Source organism: Cygnus atratus, chromosome Z (genome assembly GCF_013377495.2).
Source record: "Cygnus atratus isolate AKBS03 ecotype Queensland, Australia chromosome Z, CAtr_DNAZoo_HiC_assembly, whole genome shotgun sequence".
NCBI lineage: Eukaryota > Metazoa > Chordata > Aves > Anseriformes > Anatidae > Cygnus > Cygnus atratus.
Window position 1 is genome coordinate 74,307,554 of NC_066396.1, and position 21,104 is coordinate 74,328,657.

At 42.4% G+C, this 21,104-nt stretch overlaps 1 protein-coding gene across 1 annotated transcript in view; it reads left to right on the top strand.

Moving 5' to 3' along the window:
- SNX30 (sorting nexin family member 30) overlaps positions 1-15,926 on the top strand; it is a 48,329-nt gene extending 32,403 nt beyond the window's left edge. Inside the window, exons 5-9 of the mRNA XM_035564539.2 lie at positions 1,495-1,690; positions 2,270-2,469; positions 8,415-8,501; positions 13,106-13,258; positions 15,517-15,926. Of these exons, the coding sequence (XP_035420432.1) occupies positions 1,495-1,690; positions 2,270-2,469; positions 8,415-8,501; positions 13,106-13,258; positions 15,517-15,576 (696 nt within the window). The 3' untranslated portion in view covers positions 15,577-15,926. The remainder of the gene's footprint in view (positions 1-1,494; positions 1,691-2,269; positions 2,470-8,414; positions 8,502-13,105; positions 13,259-15,516) is intronic.
- The last annotated feature ends 5,178 nt before the right edge of the window (positions 15,927-21,104 follow it).

Genomic DNA, 21,104 nt, shown 5'->3' on the forward strand with positions numbered 1-21,104 from the left:
AGCTAGTGTGAGGAGGCTGCTGAGCAAATAGACATGCAGTTTGTAGCTCTGTACGAGGCTATCAGAACCAACTGATACAAGTGCATAGTACTGGTATTGTAGGATGTGACTTAAAAGTAGGTCATTGTGGTGGTTTCACAGCACTGGACAGCTAAGCTCCACCATGCCACTTTCTCATTCCCCCTCCGTAACAGAACAGAGAGAGAAAATATGATGAAAAAATCTCTTGACTTGAGATAAGGACAGGGAGATCACTCACCAATTACCATCATGGGCAGAACAGACTCAGCATAGGGGAGACAAATATAATTTATTGCCTATTAATAACAGACTGGAGCAGTGAGAACTAAAAGCAAAGTAAACACACATTCTCCCCATCCACATTCTTCTACCTCCTCCCTCTGAGCAGTGCAGGGGAATAGGGGCTGCGGTCAGTCCCTAGCACTTCATCTCCGCCACTCCTTCACGGTCACTCTCTGCCCCTGCTCCCCGTGGGGTCCCTCCCACGGGATGCCGTCCTTCCTGAACGGAGCCTGCAGGGGCTGCCCACAGGCAGCAGCTCTTCAAGAACTGCTCCCACATGGCTCCGTACCACGGGGTCCATCCATCCCCCAGGAGCAAACTGCTCCAGCACGGGTCCCCCACGGGTGGGCGGCAGCTCCCCCCAGACCCCCTGCTCCTGCTGTGGGGGCTCCTGTCCACGGGCTGCAGCTCCGGCCCGGGGCCTGCTCCTGCGGGGGCTCTCCATGTGCCGCAGCCTCCTCCAGGCCACATCCACCTGCTCCACCGGGGGCTCCTCCATGCTGCAGCGGAACTTATGCTGCGTGCCTGGAGCACCTCCTGCCCTCCTTCTCCTTCACTGAGCTTGTCTGCAAGGCTGTTTCTCTTGCATTTTAGCACTGCTCTCTCCCAGCTGCTGCTCTGCAGCAGTTTTTTTCCCTTTCTTAAACATGCTCTCACAGAGGTGCAGTCATTGATTCAACTTTCGCTAGTGATGGGTCATTTTTGGAGCTGGCTGGAACTGGCTCTTGCCTAACATGGGGCAGCTTCTGGATATCTCTCAGAGGCCACCCCTGCAGCCCCCCTGCTACCAAAATCTTGCCACGTAAACCCAGTGCAGTCACTTCTAGCATGTGTGAATGAATGGCAGGAACAGTCTTGGTGAAAACAGATCTGCTTACATCACTATTTCCAATGCCAATACAGGAACATGAGAAAGTCAGTCCAAACAGAAGGGTGGGCCACTTACTACTCATTTGTAGTATACTTCATACCGTTCTCCTGGGTGGCTTACCTCTCTCTATAGGTAGTCTTTTTAGTGCTCAGCTGTATAACTTGTACAAAGTTGTACGTCCAAGGCTACATGCCACATGTCCAGACCACATGCCTCTTGCCTTCACAATATTTGGTCTTGACTGGGAAGTATCCTTTACTGGGTTAATCTTCCAACATGCAGGTGAAGTATTTCTAAACTGTTTTTTTCTAACTTTCCAGGATCTTAATGCATACAAAAAGCAAGGAATGGCATTGCTGTCAAAGATGGGAGAGTCAGTCAAATACGTCACAGGAGGCTACAAATTAAGAAGTCGTCCACTGGAGTTTGCAGCCATTGGAGAGTATCTAGACACATTCTCTCTAAAACTTGGTACCATTGACAGAATAGCACAACGGATTATCAAGGAACAATTGGGTAAGGAGATAAGGTCTTCTGTTGTAATACTTCAGTCTGAGTGCTCTCTATCTTACTCGGATTGATAACACAACCAACACAACCTGCATCAATGATTCTGGCATGTAATGAGCCATACGCAGAGTAAAATCTAATGTCTCACCTTTGTTATACTAACCTATTTTCTCACAGGCAGAGTTATTTCTGGGAGGACTTACGGGAAGAAGAAAACCTGTAGATTTTAGCTGGAAGAGTACACATGGCATTATGAGTAGAGGAGGATAGACTTCGTGGACCTGTCTTCACAAAACAAAGTTTTACATGTATAAAAGATGACTGACTACTGCACAGATGAAAATGTCTTTATGTATGGACTATTGTAGGAGCAGTCATTTAACCTGGTGGGAGTTTGAACTTGTCATCTCCATGCAGCTGTGGAGCCCTGGCTATTAAGATGTTAATGCAACACTAGACTTGACTGCTAGAAGAGTTCGTGTTTGCTGAGCTTGGTCATAGATTCTCCTTTCTGGCATGAGTGTTTGCAGACCCTTTTGTCTAGCTCTTTCTATGTTTATCTTCTTTTCCCTTTGTCTCTTGCAGAATACTTGGTGGAACTACGAGAATATGGACCTGTTTATTCAACGTGGGGTGGGCTGGAGGTTGAATTATCAGAGCCACTGGAAGGAGTGTCTGCCTGCATTGGGAACTGCTGCACAGCTCTTGAAGAACTCAGTGAAGACATGACAGAAGACTTCCTGCCTGTGCTTAGGGAATATATACTGTACTCGGAGTCAATGAAGGTAAAGGGAGCATGTTGGCAGAAGACACTGTTACTATATTTGCATGGAATGATGTGTCAGTGAGTTCATTCTCTAAGAGTGAGAAGGCTTGGTGGTGGAAAAAGAGGGAAGTAAATAATTGAAATAGGATGATGTTTTCATGATTAAGTCAAAACTAGGTATGTTTAGTAGCAGGGTACTGCATAGGTAGCAGTATCTGCTCTGCTATTCAGTCAACTTAAGGTCAGTAAAGCTAGGGTGTGCATAAAATGTTGAAAAGCTGCTCCTTTATTTGAGTAGTAGGTGATTTTCTGTGGGAGACATCCTATAGCTGCCTAGAATCTTCTCTTTGAATTGTAGGAAAGTCAGGTGTGGGTCATATCTTCACTGCTGGGTCAATGCCTGAATCAACCTGCAGAGAAGGTGGCACTCACAGCTTCTGTTGCTTGTATGAAGCAGTGTTGGATGGCTTCTTTTAGAACAAGGTGTCCAAATGACAAACAGTGCTTCCCCTTTCATCCCTGTACACTAGGCAGGATGTGTCTGTCCAGCTGCTAAGATCTGTTTACCAAGTAATTGTTTAAAGATATTACTCTGTGACTGTTAATCTAAGAACTTGATTTCTTACCACTTATGCATAAATAATAAAAGCTACTTCAGTACAGTTTTTATTCCCTTGATATTAAGATGCATTGGCTGTAAATCTCATCACATAGGAAAAAATTAGTGAGTTATTTGTACTGGAAAGTGAAAATGAGATCTCCATTTCTAGTTTTTAGAGCGTTTCACTGCACACCCATGGTACAGTATATATTAGCAGCCCCTGTACAGAGTATTAGCAGACAAATTCCTTCTGAGGACTTTCCTCTTGGAACAACCATTACAAGGGCATGGTAGATACTCTTTTAGAGCTATGTAATAGCTTGTTGGAAGCCTACAATCTGAACATGGTAGTCCTTCTTGGTCTTAATTTTAGTCCTCCTACACTTCTCAAACAAAGACATTTATTTTACAGATTTCTCTTCCCAGTTTCAGATGGCTGGTTGCAAGACTTTTGTCTTGCCTGGCTGAAGCAAGATATTCTTGCATGACACTTTGTACTAATTGTCTGAAGCTACTGTTTGCCTTCACGGTATTCGTGGTATTTCATAGTATTCAACCCCAGCATAAACTTGGTGCATTTATTTTCCAGTACCATTAACACTGAAGTATTGCTGGAACATTTGGAGATGGAGCTAGAAGCTTTGACATGGGATGTTCAAATTCCTTTTGTAGGAAGTGGCACGCATGTGTGTGTACTTAAACAGGACATGAGGTTAGCAGCTAAAACTTTTACCCCAGAACTTCTGGCTTTTCACGATACAAATGCCATGACCTACTGGAAGTGGCATCTGAAGTGGCAAACTAATTTTTAGGAGGTGTTTTACACAAAGGTAGAGGGAGGAAAAAAGCTTTTAGAATGAGGCTCTGTCAGATGATAGCAAAGACACTAAATGCAGTCTCCAAGCTAATAGTCTAGCTGCATTTTTTTTTGTCTTTTTGCTGCAAGTCTTTAATGCTGCTCTCCCTGTGGTAAGTGTTCTTTAACTGCCTGAAGTACCACTTTAGTTGAAGAAACCTGTGCTTTGTAGCTTAAATGCTAGGCTGTTGACTTGACTTTCAAGTACCCTAAAGGATTTTGCTCTTCCTGTCAGTTGTTCTCTGGTAACTGGCTGAACATGCTCATTGTGTTGGTGCTTAGGAACCAGTTGGATCTAGAAGCCTCATTCGCAAAATAGCAGTTAATAACAAATAAGGGTTATGCTGCTGAGTGTCAAGCTTGGTCACATCATTAGCTTTATCACACCTGAAAATCAGGAATAAAAACCGCTATTAGCTAAGGCAGACTGTTCTTCTTTTCCACCCCTTCTGAATGCCAAGCCTGAAATTTGTCATGTCAGACTGAATACAGATTTTTTTATGCTAAAACACATAAATCTGTTACTATTGATGCAGTAAGCAGCTTACAGTGCTGTCGTGCCAGACTTACGAAACCAAAGTAACAAAAAAGGAGGTTTCTTGCTCTCCAAAAGAGCGCAAGAGGCTTGCTACTGAAAGAGCTGTCCTCTTCACTAGCAGTACATTCCTATTCATCAGTTGCTTTGAAGCCTGCTAGTGAAATTAAAGTCTACCTGGATCTTTCAGAGCACAGCTTTTGGATAGGGTACATGAGGGAAGGTGTCTTTAGGTCCTAGGAATTCAGTGCAACCTTGATAGCTTTTTCTGTTGCAAGTTGTACCCCAGCTATAGGTAAGGGAATTTGATTTGTGGAACAGTCTGTAGCCGGGTGAATGCCCCTCAGAGTAAGAGCTGCCAGGATTATTTTCACTTCTTTTAGTGATGACTGATTCCTTTAGTGTCTTAAGGAGCAGTGTTTTGCCTGGTGGGGCCAGCCTGAGGGAACTGCATATTCATAGTGAAAGCCCAGTAATTCTGGTTGAAATAAACATTAGCTCTTTCCAGGGAAGCCACATCTCTTGGTTCTGACTGGATTTTTCTGAAAGATTTGCAGAAGTGGGTGGAGGCTGGGATTGTGGGCTTGAGTTAAAATATATGCTGGTAGTGGCTGGGAGAGCTTTTCTAAAACACAGGCCACGCATGAGATGGCCAGACAGTGTCTGGAATCCTGGTGCAGATGAAGCCCTAATCAGCAAATGTGCAATGCTTCATTTTTTGTAGTGTGCTGGTGTTCCACGGGAGGCACGTGCAGAGGACAAATTCTGTTCTGAATAATGTAGTGCTGGTATTAAAATCTTGTATGCTTAATACTGCTAGAAAGGCCTATCGAATGATGTGGTTTCCAGCTGTGTGCTTGGACGCTGCTTTAAAAATGCATTAGAAGTAAGCATCACATAAATAGCTAACAGCCTCTTTAGAGGCATGCAGTAAATAAGGATCCTTTTATGAGCTCTAATTGTAGTAAGAAGCTATGTGCAGTGCAAATGGCATAGCTTTGCAGCCTGAGAAAGGAGGCTGCTGGCAAACTCCTGAAGCTCCTTCAATGATAGAGGCCAAGGTGGAATGTTTTAATGAAATACAAAATGGAGAAGGACCTACCTCACTGAAAGCAGGCTAAGTCTCACCTTTTGAATAGGAACCAGCGGTTTTATTCCTTTCAGAACTAAATGAATCATAGAATCATTTAGGTTGGAAAATACCTCTAACATCAAATCCAACCATTAACCTAGCATTGCCAAGTCTACCACTAAACCATGTCCCTAAGCACCACATCTACATGTCTTCTGAATACCTACAGGGATGGTGACTCGACTACTTCCCTGGGCAGCCTGTTCCAATGCCTCACAACCCTTTTAGTGGAGAAGTGTTTCCTAATTTCCAACCTAAACCTCCCCTGGTTGCAACTTGAGGCCACTTCCTCTTGTCTTATTGCTTGTAGCCTGGGAGATGAGACTGACCCCTACCTTGCTCCGTCCTCCTTTGGGGTTGTTGCAATTGTGTCCCCTGAGAGACTTCTCTTCTCTAGGCTAAAAAATCCCGGTGCTCTCAGCTGCTCCCCATAGGACTTGTTCTCTAGACCCTTCACCAGCTTCGTAGCCCTTCTCTGGACATGTTTCAGGGCCTCGATGTCCTTCTTGTAGTGAGGGGCCCAAAGCTGAGCACAGCACTCAAGGTGCGGCCTCACCAGAACCACATACAGAGGTACAACCACTTCCTGAGTCATGCAGGCCACATGATTTCTGGTACAAGCCACGATGCTGCTGGCCTTCTTGGCCACCTGAGCACTCTGGTGAAGTGTGTGGTGTGTGGCTTTTTGTCAGGTGGTGTTTTTTTCCATTTTTTGTTGTTTCCTTCTCTGTGAGACCTTAACTAGCAGAAGTGTTGCATAGACAGTGGTAGATCTGAGGATACTTAGTACGGAGCTTTTCTGAGAAGCAGCTGAAGCATTAATGCATTCGTCTACAGCTGAGAAGAGATTGCTTGGAGGTGCCTGAGGAAATGCATCCTCTCACATATGGGACGAATAAGAGGGAGAGCAATATTTTTCTCACCGCTTTCAGGTCAACCATTAATAGATAGTTAAAACAGGATTCAGAAGCATGTTGCTGATGGTCCGTAGTGGATGACTTAGGCACTTAAGGAGAAATAATACACCCGCCCTTTGAATCTAGTCTGCTGGTACCTGTTAATCATTGGCTAGTATGGGTTTAGATCCTGCTTACTGTATGAACTCCATACTTATGGAGGCTAAATGCAATTGCTGGAGACAGTCGTTTTTCTGAGGGGCAAAAAACCCTGACTTAATTGACTTAGGTTCAAGGGGCAATATAAAGTGGAAATACCCGTTAAATCACTCAGGCTTTTGTTCTGCTGGTAACCTCAAACACTCCAGGGCTATTCCACATAGCTGCTTAGATTCCAAAACAGATGGGAATGTTTTTTTGTTTTTGTTTTTGTTTTTTTTTCAAGCAAATGGGACCAAAAGCATGCTTGCTACTGGGGACAAAAGAGAGGGTTAACCTATTGAAGGTGCATTTTTAATTTTGTCCCCTTTATTGCCTAAACCAATAGCAACTTTGTGGGTGGAGTGCCTTTCCCAGTTATCATGGACTGAGCTTTTTAAGAATACTGGTTGCAATGTCTGCTGCCTGTACTCTGTCAGGAGTAGTTCTTTCTTCCCATGGAATGAAGTTCATCAGAGTAACTGTGGTGGTGACCTTCTCTTGGCTTACGGGGAAGGAGGGGTGTGATCACTGCTTATAAGGTTTGTATGTCTCAAATTAGGAAACATCTCGTCTGGATTTTAGGTCTTAGAGCTCTGAGAGCTACTTCTCTAAAGAGAAATTTTCAGTAGGCTAGCATTATACGTGGCTAGTCCTCCTTCATTAGCTTTGTCAGAAACTGTTAAAATGACTAGTTACCGCCCATTGTCCTAATGAGAAATTACTTAAGGGTGGCAGAAAGGAGCACTTGAAGCATGAACTGGCAAAGCTGGCTGCAAGAGGAGCTCTAATTTACAGGTACCTCAGCAGTGAGTGTTGGCAAACTTCCCTCCAAGTATTTTCAATAATAACTTTGCATCAACTGAATTATAAAACATTACTGGTTGTTTCTCTTGTAAAGCCTGAAGAAACGTTGCTCAGTATGGGACTAATACCTGCTTTTGCAGACGCAGAACCGCTTATTTTTAGTAGTATTAAAAAGACTAATATCTATTGATTGTTTTTACATTGTAAGCCTATAGCATAACCTTGGCAGAGATCTTGCCTTGTGGATGTAGTAAAATATAAGAATAAAGTCTTTTGTTCTCTATTCTGAGAAGCCTCTGTCAGTAAAATGATTATCACATGAAACTCACTTGGATATTTCAGTACTTTAACATAAAATGTTCTTTTCATAAGCTTAATTCTTTCGTTTAGAAGCAAAACCAAAAAAAAGTCATAAAAGCAAAGCTGACCTTTATTCTATCATAAGGTTGTAACAGCTTGCTAAAAGGACTTTGAGGAGTTTCTGCAAGTGAAAAGGGAGCTGTAATGCTTTTTGTGGTAGCTTTCATGACTCTTAGCCTATGCTCTTGTCTTTCTTCTTTTTGAGTCTATGAAGTGCTTTGCACTAGTCCTTGACAATTTTGATGCTTTTGTTTATATCCCTTAGATTCTAGTAATAGATCAACTGATTAACTGAATTTGCATACCCAATTTACTTACACTCCTGGTTATTTGAAAGCTTGTATCTTGCATGCCTCCAGCTTGTCTGAAAGTTGAGTTTTATCTGTCCCTCCAACTGCTGGAGCGAAAATACTCTTTTATTTTTTATAAAGTTACTTCCTAAATACTGTAAAATGAAAGTGAAAGGCAGACTTGGGACTGTGTTAGTACTTAAGCTGTGTCACTTTGCAGTTTCTTGCAGGCTGGACGGGGAATGAACAAGAGGATCCTTCTCACAGCTATCTTTTCTTTTGTCCACAGAATGTGCTGAAGAGGAGAGACCAAGTTCAAGCGGAGTATGAAGCAAAACTGGAAGCAGTAGCCTTGAAAAAAGAAGACCGTCCAAAGGTTAGCACTTCAAACTCCTCTGCAAAAACAGCCTGCACTTCCACTGCTTTCTGAGAACAGTGAAGAAATAGAGCTTGGTTTGTCTGGTTCTGGCTTCTTCTTTGCAGTGTAAACACTTTTGGGCAGAACAAGAGTTTGGTGGCAAGCTGGTGCAGAATGAAGACCTAGGTATGAACATATATAACCTTGTCTAGCAACATCTTGTACCACGATCTCCCACCATTTAGAGTAGGGTGGCTCTGACCTGCGTAATGTTCAGCTAGCATGGAGTTGGAGTGTTCAGTAACATGGCCTGAAACAGTGATAGTAGAAGAGTCTCTGGCAATTTAGTGCTGTGACTGCTGGCTGAATCGAGTTCCTGGACCCTGGCACTGCTGAGTTATATTGTAGGACACCAAATTTGATTGTGGGAGACTCCACATCTTGCCCCTTCTGCTAGGTGGGTATTTCCATGTCATGTTGAACATACACAGCAGGTGTCAGTGGGTGACAGGCTTTGGCTGGGCTTCATGCAGAAGCAAAGATCTAACTAAACTGGTGTGCTTATGCTGCCACCTGCTTTTTGCATGAAGAGATGTGCAGGAGCTGTATCTTAAATCACTGCAACTTTGGCCAACAGTGAAAGCAGGATTTTTCTGCTCCCTCTGCTTCTTTTTTTTTTTTGGCTCTCCTTCATTTTAGTGTTAATGACTGAGGGATGACTTCCAAGCATTAGAATTACTGTGTAATAATCTTAGAGGAGGTTCAAGTCTTTAATAAATATCATGTCTTTAATCTATTTTTGAAGCTGAAGAGGACAGACCACAGAGAAGCAAACTTTTTTCCAGTCTTGTGCTTATGTATGACACAGACGCTGTCAAAAGTAGTACTAGGATGGCTTAGGTATCTTGTGCTCTTGTATTTCTATATCTTGTCTGCCCCAGTGCTGGCTGGCTTGGTATGTACTTAATGTAGTTTTATGTGAGCACATATTCTAACCTGTTATATATAGGATGGATGGATCTAAATCTAGCATATCCAGGAGCCTGCTGAGGAGTTTAGATTTTTGATTTTTATAATGATCTCAGTACAGTGGAGCTGCTGAACTTTGCTAATCCCTCACCTACTAAAAGGTTTTTGGAGCTCACTTCGCAATGGAGTTATTAAGTAAAGTGCCACATTTAAAGAGCTGTCTAAGAATTTTTGGAATACTTACGTTTGCTCTCCAGAGTATCAGAAGCATATCTTTTGGTAACTCCTTGTACCTTTCTTTCATATCATAAGACCTTTATGTCATTTAAAAGGGGAAGCTGAACAAATTAATAGAATTCCTTGCATGCTTGTAAAATACTAGCTCTCAGTTCTCAGATCCTTGCCACTTTGAGTGGAATGTCCTCATCTGTAAGAACCGATAGCTTAGAGCTGTTGCTAGCAACATGTCTTACATTCAGTGATTTTTCCTGGTTAAGACTTGCTAAAAGCAGACGGGATGCATGAGCTGGGTTATGCAGTGAATGGCATTTGTGTCCCTTTCAGCATATTTAGCTGATTTGGCAGAAATTATCTTTAAGAAAAAAAAGGGGGGGCAGCGACTAGTTTTGGATAAGTAAACAAGGGCATATTATTGTTTGTTAACCTCTTCTACTGGAGGGCATTCTGGGACTCACAGTACATGCAAGTCAGACTGGCTTCATAAAACTCCATTGATGTCATTAGGTAGTTCTCAAATCTGATTAAAACTCAGCAGGCTATAAATGCAAAAGGCTTGTAGAGCTACTATAAATGTCTGCCAGCAAATACCACTCAGAATGAGAGTTTCCACCAAAATCAGAATGTAGTTTCTTCTGTATGCATGATGCTTTTAACACTAGAGTTACAGCATTAGTACAAACTGTAGCTTTTGTATTTCTAAGCAAGTACAGTTGAGAAATGCTGCTTACTTTATTGTTGATAGGCTGGAGCTGTTTTTGCAATAATCCAACTAAGGTAGTAAATTGCAGACATTGTTTCCTTTTAATGAGATGAAATCCACTTTTAATGACCTAATTTAGCCTGTCTGCCTCAAGGATTTGTAGTTCTGTGATCTGTGGGAACAGTTATTATGGCAGTATGGACCTTGAAGTAGAAGATAATGGTGTGTTTAGAGGGGGGAAAAGAAAACAGCTTCTAACAATGTGTATATCCAAAGAACTGGGAAGATAGAAATACCATATATATATAGTTACAGTCCTGAATAGGACCAATGTGTGTGCAGATTCTTCACGAGGCCTATGGAGACTTAGTTGGAGTTCATTGCTATAGTTCTATATGCTCTATAATTTTATCATACGTGACCCATTTGCTGACCACTGGGTTGTCCTTGTAGCTCCATATTCATACAGCCCTCTCAGCCTGACCTGCAGGAGAACTGGCTATGAGAAAGAAAACATTTTTTTAAATCTTCAGTGCGGTTTTGGATCTTGGCAGAAGAAGCAGGAAGCTAGTGAGCACTTAGAAACTAACTTAATTTAATCAGGAAATCTTATGTGGTTTTGCTTCCAGACTTCATGACTCTTGATAGCCCTTTCTTTCTTGTTAAGATAGCAGAATGCTTAAAAATGATGCAATGTGTGCTTGTGCCTTGAGGGCAGCACCTTGTGAGCCCTCTATCCAACTGTCTTGGGAGTTCCTGTCTGAAGCCTATGAGAGATCTTTGTCATGAGTGGTAGGAGACTGGATTCTGTAGCCGGAATTACAGTGCTCAGAGAAGGCAGAGGAAATGTTGTACCTACTGAGCCCCAAACTGTTGGTAATATAAATCCATTTGTTGTGAGTAAAGGGATACTCAAACGAAGGAGGTATTGTCTGTCTCTAGAAAAGCTTTATTGGAGGCCAGATGTAGGATCTTCTCTGACTATTATTAATCTACAAAGTACTTTGGTGATCTTCCTAATCCATATGCTGGAGAACAACAAGGTGTGATATGTTTCTGCCTAGATCACATATCTTGCCAAACTGCAAGGTAGTAGTAAACTCCTAACTTCTACTGAGGAAGAATTTTTACATAGTCTGTTCATCTTCTTCCTTTTTCCACAACCCTCAGAAAAAAAGGGAATTTCCTAAAAGTATCAAGTGCAAGAGGAACCGTAACAGAATTCCGCAAATATTCTTTGTGTTGCCCTTTGGCTTTGTGCAGTTCACAGCTTCCAAGTCTAAGTCTGCTAGTTGCATTGATGTGAGTAGTGGACTTCAGGGGTTTCCTCTTTGGATGTCTTGGGCTTAGTGTGCATGTATTGGCAAGCTTCTTGTCCATGTGGACCGTACGGCACAAGGAGAAGGAAGAGAATGGTATTCATGATTTTCCTGCTTGAAGAAAAATTGTTCCTGTAGGTGCCTGGTGGCATACAGAACATTGGTTAAAACAATAGGGTATGGAACACAAGTCCTGTGAGGAGCGGCTGAGGGAACTGAGGTTGTTTAGTCTGGAGAAGAGGAGGCTCAGGGGAGACCTTATTGCTCTCTACAACTACCTGAAAGGAAGGTGTGGGGAGCTGGGGGTCGGCCTCTTCTCACAGGTAACTAGTGATAGGACTAGAGGGAATGGCCTCAAGTTGCACCAGGGGAGGTTTAGGTTGGAAATGAGGAGAAATTTATTCTCAGAAAGAGCAGTCAGACATTGGAACGGATTGCCCAGGGAGGTGGTGGAGTCACCGTCCCTGGGGGTGTTTAAGGATAGGTTGGACGTGGTGCTTAGGGACATGGTTTAGTGGGTGACATTGGTGGTAGGGGGATGGTTGGACCAGATGATCTCGGAGGCCTTTTCCAACCTTTATGACTGTATGAATACCATTTTCTTTGACCTAACTTGCTTCTATCTTGAGGTCATGACTAGTGTTGTAAGCCTTTTCAATCTCTGTGCAGACTTGCAATGTCTGTCCTTCCAGATTTTTCACATTGCTTACACATGACTACAAGTTCAGTGTTGGGCCAGTTGAGATCATTTGGGCCAAATGAGTCAATGCCTCCGGTTGCCTTTGAGTTGTTATTATCAGTGCTTTGCATTTATACTTTTTTACAGGCAGCTTGTAAGGTTAAAGCTAGAGGCTTAGAAATTTTATTCTGCAGACAAAGCTGATCACCGCTGTTTATCTGTTGTGATCAAAATCTAACTCTGAAGTCTCTCAGCTCTTTGGGAGAAACCTGGGTCTTTGTTGCTTCACTAGTGAAGATTGGGAAACGCCTCGTGAAGCTGTGAACGGGAAGGAGGAGAGGAGGCTTGCTGAGGAGCTGCGGTCAGTCTGCTCAGATTGAGAACTAGGGACCAAGCCTATCTGCTCAGCACTTGTACAGATCGCCTTTCCTCTTCATGTGCCTCTAGCAAGCTCTTCCTCAGCCTGTCTCCGTATCTGGCATGGAGTGGGACAAGCAGAACTGCCCGCCACCTCAAACAGCAAAGAACAATTAATCAGTCCTGTCTCCTAGTACAGAACTGGGACTTCTCCCTGCAGCCATAACTGAGTTACTTCAGGGTAACCACTGGACTGTTACTTCCCCTTTTCTCTGTGGCTTTTTCTCGGGGAGGTTGAGCTAATTTAGCAGTCTAACCCTCTCAACTACAGTTTCAATCTTGATTTCTTTTGCTACAGGTACCCACAGATGTTGAGAAATGTCAAGACCGAGTAGAATGTTTTAATGCTGACCTGAAAGCAGATATGGAGAGATGGCAGAACAACAAGCGACAAGACTTTAGGCAGCTACTCATGGGGATGGCAGATAAAAACATCCAGTACTACGAGAAGGTACGTGGTGCTGCTGTAGCATTGGCAGGAATAAAAGTGATTAATTTTCCTCCAACGTGGTGATTATTCTTCAGAAAATGTTCATGCTGTCTTGCAGCAAAGAACCTTGGACATCTTAAAGCAGTTCTTAAGTGCTGTGGAAGCTGCTCTTTGTCAGCAGCTTATATAGAGTTGCTGGTCACGCTCAAGAGATCTGCATGAGACCAGCAGTCTCTTGCAAGGCAGTCATGTAACAGTACTTTGTACTGGATGCTTGTCTGTCTTGGGTTCTTGAATTGAACAAATTGTTGATCAGCAGTAGTTTGCTTCCTAGTTGGTGGTGGGAAGGAAAAGACTAAAATTGCATGTTCTAGTAATACTATAAAAATAGATAACCTCTTGATTCTGCCTTTTATGAATCAAACTACATGAATTAATGTGCACCATGGACCAGTATATAGATTACACCTGCTATGGCTAGGCCTGGAAATGCCTAGTGAGTTCCTTTGCCCTTTCTGAATTTCAGTATTTGTTCTCTGATTAAATGTCACAGAATCACAGAATCATCTAGGTTGGAAGAGACCTACAAGATCACTGAGTCCAACCTCTGACCTAACACTAACAAGTGCTCCACTAAACCGTATCACTAAGCTCTACATCTAAATGTCTTTTAAAGACCTGGTGACTCAACCACTTCCCTGGGCAGCCCACTCCAATGCCTAACAACCCTTTCAGTAAAGAAGTTCTTCCTAATGTCCAACCTAAATCTCCCCTGGCACAACTTTAGCCCATTCCCCCTTGTCCTGTCACCAGGCACGTGGGGGAACAGACCAACCCCCACCTCGCTACCGCCTCCTTTAAGGTACCTGTAGAGTGCGATAAGGTCACCCCCTGAGCCTCCTCTTCTCCAGGCTGAACAATCCCAGCTCCCTCAGCCGCTCCTCGTAAGACTTGCTCTCCAGACCCCTCACCAGCTTCGTTGCCCTTCTCTGGACTCACTCGATGATTTTCTTTTAAAGTGAAAGGAGTTCAAATGCTTATGCTGGCAGTCCAGTTTTCCTTCATGCCAGAAGGACAATGTTACCAAATGCACCTATCAATATATTAAAAAACAAACAAAGAAAAAAACCTTACTAGGTGTATGCATGGTGACATGCCTCATGTTCTTGCCCACTGCAGGTTTTCCACGTGCACTCCACAAATTTCTTCCCGTCCTAGGTTACTGCTCCATGTAATGTACTAGTTTCCTTTTCCCTTTCCAATCAATGTCTGTCCTGTCAGCAATTCATAATTAACCATGCAAACTTCATTTCACCCTGCTCTCTTCCCTGTTTTGAGACTGCTGTGGTATTAAAGACTCTACTGAACATCTAGTAGTGTCCCTTCAGTTTTGCTCTTAGCTTCAGCAAATAAATTTTTGGTAGGAAAGTGTAATCTCTATATGGTACACAGCTAGAAACACTCTATATTCATTTTCAGTACTATCAACAAGATCTATCAGGGTGATGCTTGACAACAGTGACTTGTGGATATAAGAGCTGGTGATGAATTTGACCTTTCCCAGTGTTTAATAAAATGTGTTCCATGGTCTGTGCCCATTTTGACTCCTGGGCTCTCCACTGGTGGAAGACAGTAAAGACACATTGCAGAAAGCCTGGAATTAAGTATACACATCTGAGGAAATTACTCCAAAGTCTGGAGAGCCCTAGTAATAGCACAGAAACTAGGCTTTGCTTTTATTTTATTATACCAGGCAATAAACAGTTAGTCACATGAAGTATAGTCAAGTCCCTGAGATGCACTGGGGTGCACTGTGCCTCTGAATTACCTGCCTTAACTGCATAGATTTTGCAAATAACTTTGCTGGGCTGCTGCTATAATAGCTGCTATTGTGTCCGAAATAGCCCACTCCCACAGTCACACCACAAATGTGAACTTCTACAAGAAACAGATTGTCTGCCTAGCTGAAAGCTGTGTCCTTCACTTCAGAAGAATCTAGCTGATATTTGAAAACTGTAGGTATTCTGATGCATTCTTAATAGCTTGGTCAAGCTGATGACTTTGGAAAGCTTTAATTTGCTTCTTTTGTTTGTAAATTGTAGCTATTCTTTCTGAACACTTTTCTTGCTGTTTGAGCTTCTGCTTTTTTCCTCATGTAATAATCCATAAAGATTCTGCTAGCCTTTCTGAACTTGCACTCTGTTGGTATGGAAGGGTGGGTCAGAAATTACAAGGGCTGATATACCATCCGCTTTTTTAATCTTTGTTTCTTCCTTCAGTGCCTTACGGCGTGGGAGTCAATTATACCACTATTGCAAGACAAGCCAGAGACCAAATGAGAAGTACCTTCATGGACAGTCTAGCACTTCCGTGCTCAGTACCACTAGACATACCGGAACTGTATGAAGGACTCTTCTTTGTCACATTAACTGAAATGCCAGCTGTGCTGAAGCTGGAACAGACCCTCTGAGAACTAGTCAAATTTTTTTCCTCATTTTCTGTTTAAACTGGGGTATGTTTCATCTTTTTGAGTTATCTTGAATGGTTCCTTCTCTATCCTATGGAGTGATATGGGGCTTATAGTGAAAGTGCATGGGGATCATAAAACTTACCTCTTTAGTCTGGAAGGAACTGATGAGTAGAACACTAAAAAGATGAAAATAAAACTCTACTGCAAGGTGCCAAATGACATCTTTATTACCTTTCTGTTTTGTTTGCTGAAAAGGTAATTGTTCCCATGATACAGTACCCCCTAACCAATCCTTATCTCTTTTTTTGGTTGGAGAGGGAAAGACTGGGAATGAATATTTTCTGGTTTGCCACCACCGGTGTATGCTCCCATTAAATGGTTTCTGGAGACTTTTCTGTGTGGGAGTTGGGCTGGTCCTAGACAGAACATACTGACACCACCTGCACATAGCCTGTGATACAAGCATGAACTGTGGTTTTTGTGAGTGTGGCATGCTGTTGGTTCATACTGAATATCTTTGTTTACCTTGGTTATTATGAAGTAATGTCAGTTGGCTGAAGTGTACTTGTGACCAACGTGGGGATCAAAATCAGCCTGGTTGTGGGAGTGAATTAAACAGTGGCCGTTCAAGGCTTACGGGAATGGTGGAAGCAAATACGAGTTTTTGGTATGTTTTTTTCTAAAGGTAGCTCTGGAAGTTGCATGGTAGAATTCTCTTGAACCATGCTACATATTTTTTTTTTTTTTTGCTTTATTTTTCCTGAACTATAGCCTCTTTGGGCTTGGTTACTTAAGGTGCCTGCTGTGGTAAAGAAGGTAGAACTGTTTTCTCTCCCTGTTTTTTTCTTCTCTTTTTTTTTTTTCTTCAGCAGCAATCAAAAGCCAAAAAGTGTCAAATGCTTGCCTACACAAGCGTCATTGTGTGTGTGAAACTTGCCTTAAACAGGTCCGTGGGTGTAGATAGGTACCCTATCAGGTACACATAGTGTCCATACCTATCTCTACTGAACCACATGGCAAGTCTTTTAAGACTTCTTTTGGTACAGATCTATTTTCCTAGTAGTTTTTATTGGCCCTTAGAAATGTAACTGCTTCTGCAAGTCCCTTCTCTTTTCTCTTGCAGTCCAGCTTCAAATACATGCCTGCTTAGTGTTAATGGCCTTAGTAGAGGAATGCTTCCGTGATGGGTTTTGGAGTCTTGGTTTAACGGCATGCAGATAAAACTCTTTTTATCCATCCAAAGTGAGGGAGCTAATATCAGTGTAATGTTGGGATTTGGGGGAATAAATAACATTGACTGCTTACTGCTAAACTTGAGTGATTACTTGGTCTCTGGCAACGTTCTTGTGAAGAATCTGAAAGGTGATTGGGTATATGCAACTTCTGTGTTCTCCTGTGGCTACCTGTCAGGTACACTAGTCTGGATTGGACTTTGTCCCTTCATAAACACCAAGTCTACCTGAAACCCCCCTGCTCAGCACAGTGGCTCTAAAGCAGCTGTCAAGGTGAGTTATTGGTGCAATGTGGTTGCTGTCAGGCTAATGAGGTAATACCCTCCAGGTGCAAGTCAGGTTTAAGGCATTTAAGGGTTTTTCCTTTTTGACTCAACTTCCATTGACAGTTCTCTGGTAGTTAACAAAACTATGCTTTCTGGTTTAAGGTCACAACTTATTGACGTACACTTATGTGGTGTAACAGATCTCCAAGTTGCTGTTAGGTTTGGAACAACTAACTACTCCTGCTGTTCAAGGGGAATGCTTAAAGAGATCATCTTGAAGCAGTAACCTAGTGTCTTCCTGAATCTTTCCCTTCTAAAATAAGCACGTCTAAATGCATAACACTTAACAGTTTGACCTTCAGGGTTACAGTCAATTCCTGTCTTCCCTATTTCCCACAAACAGATCATCATGCTTTTTTGAGCTGGTGCTTGTGTGGTAAATGAAGCTTTTCAGTTGACTCTGCAACATGACTGGGTGTAAAGCAATGCATAATTTGAACTTGTATTTAGACATTCTTTCTTCCACCTCATCAAAAATGTGCAAGATGAGTGGAAAGAGTGTTGTTTTCCTGCAGGTGTATAGGTTTTGTCTGATACCTTACAACACTGACACCCCGTTTCCACTTAGTGTTGTGTCAAACTGAAATGGGGCTTGGTTCTTGGGAATTTAGGAGTGGACATCACAGCTGTTCATGAGAAGTGCAAGGGACAGTGGGGAGTTCCAAGTGAAGTTTACGTGAGTAACTGTTACTGCTGGAGTGGTTCAAGATCAGCTTAGATTTTCTTTAACGTGATGCCACTGATCGTACATCGTGGTTTCTAAACTACTACTAGACCAAAGTGTGTTTTGATTTCAGATAAATCCCTTTCTGATTGAGCTGTTGAAAGGCAAGCATGCTTTACATTTCCTGGTTGAAATATGTGTCTCTGTAGAACCTACAAGCTAATTTGGAGGAAAGGCTGGAACATGCACCTCAGGCTGTGGTCACAAACAGGATTTCTTATATTATCTGGGAAAGTAAAACTTCTCAGACCTCTGCGGAGGAAGTGAAACTTATGTTCAAAAGAGAAGTCCTCTGCAAGAATTGCTGTAGTGTAAGACGAGTGTGTAGGGGTAGGTCTCTTAGCTGCTATGGGCCACTATGGAGTCTCTATAAAAGAAAGAACTGTTGCTGTAAATACTGGGTAACTGTGGGAAAGACTGAGGTTTGCAGCAGCAGTGCAGAAAGGGAGAACTACAAAATAGCAGGAAACTCCTTAAAGATATAAAGAGTGCACTTAATTAATTAGTGTTTGTGTGAGGCTGAGATCTGAGGTGTTGGTGAAACTCTGACATGTTATTGTGTAGTCTTATGTGGTGGGTGTCTCTCCCTGAAGTACCCAAACCTTTATAGTGTGAAAAGTAAAAGACGTTGGGGAAGGGAAGCAGGAGTAGGGCAGGAACTTTATCTTTGGGTAATGTCCTGAGAGTTCAGTCACTTACGGTCACCTTCTGTGCATGCACTGAAATCATGTTAAAAGTAGTTGCACCGTTCCAATGAACCTACTTAAGATGAGGGTCCTTCAACAGCCCTTAAATTAGCCTACCTTCCCACAGCCAAACCAAGGTCCTCTCAGAGGATGCATAGTTCACCGTTGTCCTGGTTACTCCTGCGTAACTTCTAGTATGTTTGTTTTTTCTCTCAGCTGGCACCAGCACAACAAAGCAAGCACTGAGATCTTGTTTTTGTACTCAGTAAGGAGCTGTGCATTGTTCATACATGTTTTTATCAGGTTCTGACTCTTGCAATAAACAAATGTTGAAACATCATGGCTTTTTCAGGTATCTGTTGAAAAATGAAATGGTGGTAAGTGTTAGCCCTAAAGATACTAACTCTTCGGACGTTAGTTTTATCAAAGAATAAACTATGGATTCTTCAAAGTTGTCTGCTTGGATTTTTGTTGCATGGACATGTGGTAAGGGTAGCATAGTGGGCTAAACCAAAAATAAACTTCTACAGTGTGGCAGAGATGGTCCTGCAGAGGTGCTGTGGGGTAGCCTTGTGGCGGTTGATCCGCACAGCCTCTTCGTGGTGCATGTTGCTTCAGGTCGCATCCTGCAGATGCCAATTACAGAATTCCCTCCCAGCACAACAGGGACAGCTCCTGTTGTAACAGAAGGCATGATTTTGTTAAAACTTGAGTAAATTGTGCACAATGTTGCAGACCGTTTGAAATCTAAGACACCTGTGCTGATAACCACTAAGCAAATGGTGTAGACAGGAGTAGACTAAAGTAGCTCATTAGATGTTCAGTCTTCTTAAACTCTGATGGTAGAATAGTCTTTTCCTTAGTATGTTAGCCTTTTACTACAAAATAACCAGTAAGTAGGGAAAATGGGATCACTTTTTGAGATAGAAGACTTGCTACCAAATTTATTTCGGTGAAGTAAAACTGGGGATAATAGGAATGAACTTGCCTTCTGGGACAGTGAAGGTTGCATTTTAAAGTTTCTGGGGGTGCTGCTTAACCAAGTATAAAGAAGGAAGTGGTGATGCTTAATTCCACACAACACTTCAGAGCCTTGCCGGGGTCTCTGATTGGTACCAGTACTCAGTAATGAACTGGGCTAGTTTAAGGTTGTATGGCTGAGGTACGGTACTTGTCCAGAAGGTAATGCACTTTCTGAAAAGGCATAAATAGATCCCCCTTATGCAAGTGGTATGCTAAACCTTTAAAGGCTACTCACTGTCCCGGATTACTTTGAAGGCCTTGGTACTCTACACTTTGAAGCTAAATCCTTTCCTTAACTCTGCTGCTGGGTTATGTATCCACCTCTTTGGATCAGGCAGCAGAGTTGGGGCCAGTGCCACTCTCCCACCACACAGGGGCACAGATTGCAGAGGACAGTCTTACAACAGAGAACAGCCAGAGGTTTTAGTCTTTAGCACATGAAAATAAAGGAGCACTGTCCTTGTTCTCCTTCCCTTTGTGATGCATTGATCTGTCACTCCTCAAGGTTTGGAGACTGGCCACGCAGGTGAAAGCAGTCTGGCTTTGACCTGGTTCCCATCTCTCTCCTTGTTCAAGGTGTCAGTGCTGATGACTGAAATGGTGATGACTTGTTGCCCCGACTGTACTACTTCTGACTTGTGCAAGCCCATGCACTGGAACATGTTACTTTGCATCCTAAGGTCACCCTTGTACCACCAACAAACAAACTGAAAGCTGTGAAAAGACGTGTCTCTGTGTGAGTTAGGTCATTAAACAGTGTAAAACTTGGAGCAAGGCTCTTGTTTCATGCACTCAACCAACTCTGACAGCTGTGCTCTTGTTCAGACTCACAGGTTATGAAATGTTGTCTTGACTTACGGTGCTGGCATGTTTCTATACCCTTTCATATATCTCTGTATAGATATACTTTGTGCATTGTTTACTATGGAACTAGTATTGATGGAGAAAAACACTTCGAGGTAAAACTGTTTGTAATTCTCTATTCGTGTGTACATTTTTTAAAATGCACCATTTGTTTACCTCAATTAATTTAATGGAATGGACCAATAAATGTATTAAAAAATTACCCATTTACCTAGAATTTAATGTTTCTTTTTTTCTTCTTTTTTTTTTCTGCTGTTGCCATTGAAATTATGATGTGTACACTTATTTTCTGTGCAGTTTATTATCTTATCTTCTTTGAAGAAATATCCTTCCCTTAAAAGCTTGTTCCATTGCCAATATAACTGAGTGTCAGCTTGTCCATTGCTGTAGTGTATCTAGTATAACCCGAAAGTGAAGTCTGGAGCTGACAAAAGGTTGTAAGGGCTAAGGAGGGGGACTGGGACAGAGATGGCAGCAAATTCTTTAGAATAAGAGAATTGTATAGTGAAAATCAACTTCTGTTTGCCACTTCCCTATCTCAT